Source organism: Myotis brandtii, unplaced genomic scaffold, assembly GCF_000412655.1.
Source record: "Myotis brandtii unplaced genomic scaffold, ASM41265v1 scaffold469, whole genome shotgun sequence".
NCBI lineage: Eukaryota > Metazoa > Chordata > Mammalia > Chiroptera > Vespertilionidae > Myotis > Myotis brandtii.
The window spans coordinates 1,559,213-1,566,634 of record NW_005367911.1 but is presented as its reverse complement, the minus strand read 5'-3'; the positions used below and the strand labels follow the sequence as shown (position 1 = coordinate 1,566,634).

At 38.7% G+C, this 7,422-nt stretch overlaps 1 protein-coding gene across 2 annotated transcripts in view; it reads left to right on the top strand.

Moving 5' to 3' along the window:
- PRKAR1A (protein kinase, cAMP-dependent, regulatory, type I, alpha) overlaps nt 1-4,275 on the top strand; it is a 19,669-nt gene extending 15,394 nt beyond the window's left edge. For both annotated transcript variants that reach the window (XM_005875766.2, XM_005875767.2), the window contains exons 10-11: nt 796-877; nt 1,833-4,275. In XM_005875766.2, the coding sequence (XP_005875828.1) occupies nt 796-877; nt 1,833-2,005 (255 nt within the window). In that variant the 3' untranslated portion in view covers nt 2,006-4,275. The remainder of the gene's footprint in view (nt 1-795; nt 878-1,832) is intronic.
- The last annotated feature ends 3,147 nt before the right edge of the window (nt 4,276-7,422 follow it).

Genomic DNA, 7,422 nt, shown 5'->3' with positions numbered 1-7,422 from the left:
AAACAAAATATATATTTAAAAATAAATAAATAAATGAAATTATGTGTTTGGGCCATTTGGCAACCAAAGATCAAAGGCAAGGGTTTAACTTCTAAAAGTTACTATGTTTTATAGCTTCACAACCCATGGGAACGTATAGCAGATACTCTCCACTGACAAGTAGATCCGAAAAGTATATTTTCTATGAATGTGGCTCAGTAGATGCTAATTGGTTTTATTTAACCTGGGGGTGTGGTGAGGGGGATCAAGGGACTCTTTCTGTACAGGGCCAGATAAGTAAGTTAGGCTCTGTGAGCCCTAGAGTTTCCATCGCCATAGTGCAGGAGCAGCCGCAGACACTATAAGTAAATCGGTGTATTGTTCCTATGAAATTTACCTATAAAAACAGGTAGCAAGCTTAGATCACCCCCTTCCTGCCTCCCGTAGTTTACTAATCTGTGTGAACCGTTCAAGTTACCCAAGCACCTTAGCTTGATGAGAAGGGCCCCCTATCAGGGGCTGCTGGGTAAATAGGAATTAAGCTCATGCAGTTACTCTGTTCAGTCAGCTTTTGTCATACGAACATACAGGATTTTAAATAGCCATGAAATTTTTTTTTTCAGAGTAGCTAAAATTGCATAGTATATAAAAATGTCACCTGGGGGTAGGGGAGTCCGGGGGAATGTCAAGGGGAAAAAAAAAAGGAGACATATGTAATACTCTTTGTAATACTTTAAGCAATAAAACAAAATTTTAAAAAAAAAGTCACCCTAAATTTGAAAATATTTGTTTTGCTTCTTGGTGATTTTATTACAGGGGTCAGCCGCTGTGCTACAGCGTAGATCAGAAAACGAAGAGTTCGTTGAAGTGGGAAGATTGGGGCCTTCTGATTATTTTGGTATGTAGATTTCCTCATAGTAAATAATATCGTTTCTTTAAGTCACCTTTAAGTGCAATATCGTAGTCTCATAATTTGTCTTTTATTCTCCTGAATTTAATTTTCTTATTCTTTTTGGGGGGAGAGGGGGAGATTTGGTGCCGCTACCCAGGAATTTTATTCTTTAACTAGAGGCCCGATGCACGGATTTTTGCACAGGTGGGGTCCCTTGGCCCGGCCTGCGCCCTCTCACAATCTGGGAACCCTTGGGGGATGTCGGCCTGCCGGTTTCAGCCTGGTCCCCGCAGGCCCAGCTGGGGGACCCCACCGTGCTTCTAGTATGCATATAAGATCTTTGGTTAATCTCTTCCCGCCCTCTCCCCTTCCCTTTGAGACTCATCAGTCTGTTCCATGTTTCCATGCCTGTGAGTTGAGCGTCTGCCCCCTGGTGGTCAGTGCACATCATAGTTACCAGTCAAATGGTCACTTAGGCTTTTATATATATAGATTGCAAATTTTTTTTGCCTCTCAGAGAACTAGTGTGAGATTTTGACCTTTACTCAGTTAATAAGTAAGTTATTGATTGTCTCATTGTTCAGTTGGTTTTTTAAAAAATACTTTTTAAAAATACATATTTATTAATTTCAGAGAGGAAGGGAGAGGGAGAAAGAAACATCAATGATGAGAGAGAATCATTGGTTGGCTGCCTCCTGCACGCCCCACACTGTGGATCGAGCCCACAACCCATGTGCCCTGACCAGGAATCGAACCATGACATCTTGGTTCATAGGTCAAGGCTCAACCACTGGCCATGCCGGCTGGGCCGATCAGTTGTTTTTTAAGTACAGATTTGATGTGGCCTGTACTAAGTTATTAAGAGAAATACATATTTGTTTTCTTTCTCAGAAGTGCACATCTAAGAAAACGTTCCTCATAGAAGTTAGCCTCCTCTTAACTCTTCTTTCTCCCTCTCCAGGTGAAATAGCACTACTGATGAATCGTCCCCGAGCTGCCACGGTGGTGGCTCGTGGCCCTTTGAAGTGCGTTAAGCTGGACCGACCTAGATTTGAACGTGTTCTTGGCCCGTGCTCAGATATCCTCAAACGGAACATCCAGCAGTACAATAGTTTCGTGTCACTGTCTGTCTGAAATCTGCCTCCTGTGCCTCCCTTCCCACCTCCCCAGTCCATGCCTCACTCGCACACGGCTTTATTTTTCCTGTTTGCAGCACCTGTGGCCACTGGCATTGCAGCTTCTTGTCGGTTTATATTAAAGTTGCTTTTATTGCACTGTTTTTAATTTGGAGCATTAACTGAATGCTCCTACACAGTTAAATAAATAGAGAGTTCTATGGAGACTTTGCTGTTACTGCTTCTCTTTGTGCAGTGTTAGTATTCCACCTGGCAATACGTGCCATGCTTTTTGGTGAGGGCAGATCCCTGCACCAAATAATTACCATAGAGTAATGTTGTAACAGTGCAAGATGTTTTTTTAAGTGATATAATTTTTTAATTATCATAAGCATATTTTAGACTGTGGCCATTTATGCTATATTTCTTTATAGAATAAATGATTTCTCATTAAGCTCTAAGGATTAGGAAAACTGATATAGAAAAAATCTTAGAAAGATATCTGCCTGTGTTTAAACTAGATTAAGGGTGGGAAAATACCCATTTTTTTCTAGTTATCAGATGGATATGATCTGTTATGTTTTCTTCTTCCTTTTAACCAGAATTTATGTTTGTCAAGCGAATTTGCCTGGTATTGATTGTATCTTGTTATTGTTTCCTCTCCAGTTCTGAAATACATTTAGGTGTAGCTATTCATACCTGCCTTTTGAGTTTGAAACTAAATCATAGGCTGCAAATACTAATTATGATTTAACTACATCTGCCTCAGCTCAGAAATTCTGAATAGACCTTTATTGATCCAGCTAGTGCCAAATGTTGATCATGAGATGCTGAATTGAGAATGAGAATTCCAGGTCTCCACTCTTGGTTGTTGGCTTAGAGCTTTTGGTTAGTGTACATCTTTCAGTTGATTCCAGGAGATTGGATTTGCTGGGAATAGATAGAATATATGGAGCAAAAGTCATAACAAAGACGGAGGTGATGTTGCTAAAAGAAGAAATGCCAGGTGGAGAGTTCATTGTTGGGAACTTTGCCCCACTAAATTCACTGGGGCAAGAGATTTTGGGGAGAAGTTTTTTTTACTTTGGTTTGACATTTTCCCCTCCTTTTTACATCAACTAGAATTTATGGTGAGTGGGGGTGGGGTGGGGTGGGGTGGGGTGTGCCTGTGTTGTTGCAAATTGGTCTCAAAGGCCGTCCTGCTGAAAAGTTCTGCTTTCCTATCTAGCTTTATTCTCTGGCAGATGTTTTGTTCTTTTAAAGTAAGCTTGTGTTTTGCGTCTTAACTGTGTTTCAGTATTTTCCAGCCTTATCAACTTTATGTGTTACATTATTCCATGTGCACCAATGATACCCAACAGTTTATTTTTATTATGTTATTTTTTTAAACAAAATCTCACAGTTCTGTAATGTGGGCACTTTTATTTTCATCGTGATTTATATGTAATGTAGGGTTATACTTGGGAGTGACTGCAAGCATTTTTCCATTTGTATGCAACTGGCTCTGATTACTAATCCTTTCTCCTACCCTTTCCCAGGCCATTTAAAAGGCAAATTGGTCATGGTAGATTTTTTTTGATAGATTTGAGCAGTTTTTAGGTTGTTACTAAGTTTGAAGTATAAATCTGGGAAAGGTTTTATTTACCTTTTAGTGTGGGATAGAAAGCCACCTTATTACAAATTTTTTATGTTTCAAAATCTGTATTAAGTGAGGGTTTCTGATCTATATGTTGTGTTTAGCTACCTTTTATATTTAAAAAATTAAAAATAAAAATTACATTCTTATTAGCGTAAAGCTTGATTTGATCTTTGTTTAAATGCCAAAACTGTACTTCAGTGAATTATTTAGAATGCCATAAATTGCAGTTTCATATCTGTATATAATAATCATGTTCACATATAATGCTTCCTAAATGAATTTTGCTCTTAAATAATTTGGCTTGCTGTTTACTCCCTTTTGTAGTTTTTAATCTAAGAAATTTTAAGTCTAAATTTAAAAATTAACACATTTAAAGCTTTATCTTTGTGCAATCTGAGTATATGTGAGATATCACAATGGCATAGTTTGTCTTAGTTGATAATCAAGACTTAAGAAGTCATCATTTCTGGACTTGGTAAGTGAATTTCTCAGATCTATTGCTCTAGAAAGTATAGATGGCCAAAGGACCATTTTGTATTGTTTCCTGGTTACTAGTCTGATTATACTGTGTGTGCTAATATACTCTATTCTTTTTGTTGTAGATTGTCTTAATGGTAGGTCAAGTAATAAAAAAGATTAAATAATTTAAATTCTTAAATGAATCTGTTTTTCTTCCCTTCATCCTTCTCTTCTCCCTCCCCTTCTCCCTTTGGAATCTCCAAATCTGATTGGCAAGAATGAAAATCACAAGTGAATTACGGAATTAGTGTTTGGAAAGAGTCATGTGTTTGTTTTCAGTGGTTTCAAAGTCAGCTTGTCAAAGAATGAATCTGAAAACCTTGCTTAAAGGGTAATTGAGATATAGCAGGTCTGTTCACAGAATATTGGAAGGAAGGATTAAATCAGAAGCTGGACATTTCCTTTTTATTGAAGACTGGTTCTCTGGCTTTGGAACTTGCCCAGACTTAACAGGGAAACATTATTTCTGGTCAGCATACTCACCTTGGTTAAATTTAATAGCCACTTAGATATTGAGGTCTATTTATATATTTTGCATATATAAAGTTTTATTTATGAGGGGTGACTTAATTAAGTTGTACTCAGTATATTGTTATTAATTTCTTTATGTCCGATGAGTTGGAGATGTGTTGTATTCTAGATCACCCTTTAATTAGCAATGCTTTGAATCATCTCGTCCAAATTCAGTAATCCCTTCCATCAGCTTACTGGAGTGGAACCTTTAGAGTTACAACAGAATACAACTAAACATGTTCCTTAGGTTGCCCTGGCCAGTGTGGCTCAGTTGAGTGTCCTCCCATATGCCAAAAGGTCTGGTTTGATTTCCTATCTGGGCACATGCTGGGGTTCTGTCCCCGTGAAGGGTGTGCAGGAGGCAGCTGATCAATATTTCTCTCTCACTTTGATGTTTCTCTCCCTCTCTAAAATCAGTAAAAACAAACATTTAAATATATTTTTATTGATTTCATAGAGGAAGAGAGAGGGAAAGAGAGACAGAAACATCAGTAATGAGAAAATCACTGATCAGCTGCCTCCTGCAGGCCCCACACTGGGGATCGAGCCCACAACCGGGGCATGTGCCTTGACTGGGAATCGAACCTCAACCTCCTGGCTCATAGGTCAATGCTCAACCACTGAACCACACTGGCTGGGCTTAAAACATATAGAGAGAGAAAAAGAGAGGTATAGGTATATATATATTTATTAATGTTTCTAGGTTGACTATACTGGTTATAGTTTAATTCTCCTCTAAAACATTGGCTGATAAAGAATTGGTTTCTCTTTTTAATGTCTCAAATACCAGCATTTTAAAATTGAAGTAGCATGATGTCAGATAAAGAATTGGTTTCTCTTTTTAATGTCTCAAATACTACCAGCATTTTAAAATTGAAGTAGCATGATGTCGGTTTTCTTAATACTGCTGTATCTCCAGCCACAAATTAATAGCTGATCCCTTTTTGTAAAACAACCTTGAGAAGCAATGGCTAGGTCACCATTTAATATGTCCCCTAAGGTAGCTATCATAATAGTTATCAGTAAAGGCTGTAAATAGGAGAATTTAAAAGGGGGAATCATAATCTCTCTTGTTACTCTATGGAACTTTTACACGGAAATCAGTATTGTTGTGTACCTATAGAGTTCGAATGTGCTTACCGACGTAAGTTCAGAGCTGTGACTCAACTCTATTCTGTTGCCACTGTACCACAACCGCTATTGAATATAAGTCTTCATTTTGTGAAAGTCCTGCCAATTTAGCTTGATAGTTTTGTGATTTTAAAAGTCACCACTAGATGGAGAGCTTGTTTGGCATCTTGGTTAATCACAAAGTGAGTTACAGTTGATTCTCATTCACAGATACTGTGTTTGTGAATTTTGTGTATTTGCCTACTTGCTAAAATTTATTTGTAACCCCCAAATCAATACTTGCAGCCCTTCAGTTATTTCCAGGCACACGCGGCGAAGAGCAAGTCTCCCTGCATGCACCCAGGTGGAACAAGGCGACACTCTGCTTTTCGTTTGCCGTCATACTATTATCAGATGTCTTTTTCATGCTCTACGGTATTTAGTGCCACTTTTTTTGCATTTTTGTGCTTTCCATTGGTGATTTCACTGTTTAAAATGGCCCCCGAATGTAGTGCTAGCCAGCATTCCTAAGTGCAAGGACATGTGGTGTGCCCTATGAATAAAATAAGTGTATTAAGTAAGCTTCTTTTAGGCATGAGTTACATGCAGTGCTGTTGGCCACAAGTTAAGTGTTAATGAATCGACAGTACTATAAAGGTTTCTTTAACACACTTAACACGTAAAGCAGGATTATGTATTGATTGATTGACAGAATAACCAGAGGCTCACGGGAACCTAAACCCTCATTTCCTTTAGGAGCAAACGGTTCAGTGTCCATTAATTTAGTGCCTGTGGTGACTCTGTAGACCATGAAACTGTCCCGAATAAGAGAATCAGCTATACTTTTTACAATCTTCAAACTAAAATGTCCTCTAAACGCCTTTTCTCCGACAAGTCGCGTGCTGTAGAATTCCCTTTCACGTTTTAGTTTGCTGTCAGCAGTAATGAGAACAACTTTTTACCTAGAGATGGGGGGATTTTGTGTCACAGGAAGCTGAATGATGGTCCAAAATGAATATGTTACAGGAACTTGAAAGTTCTAAGAAAAGAGTCTTGTTTTCTGCTGTTTTTGACAAACGATAGAGTCTTGGTTTTGTTATTAGTACAAACATAATGGAATGTTTAAGATAAGGGGATAGTTAGGGGTCTGGGTATTCTACACATTGCGGTCAAATTCCATTCTCTCTGTAAAGTACACCTGGGTTTGTGCTATAGGCCACTGGGACCCATGCATCGTCCTGGAAAGGCTGCGGTGGAGCTGCAGCTTACCTTCTGAGGCGCTGCCATTTGGAATTCCAGGCCACTGTGCTGCTCTTGCAAGGTCTTTGCCTGAACATTTCTCTCCCTTCTGAGTTAATTACCCAGTCCCTCCTCCAAAGGGAATTATCGGCCTGAAGTAGGCAAGCAGTTCATGAAGTGGGAAGCCCTGGGCTGCAGAAGTCTCTGCATTAATTAAAGGTTCCTCTAATAAAGAGTTGTTTTTCTTTAAGTAAAGAAATACAGCTTCATAAACTGGGCGAGATTCTTGAGCTTCTGTATTACAGTGGAAAGAGCACTGGAAATTGAGATTTAAATCATGGAGTTGTGTGATTTTTGTTAATCTCAGCATAATTTTTCTTTGCTGTGCATTGGAAGCAGGGGCTTCTATGTTCGGG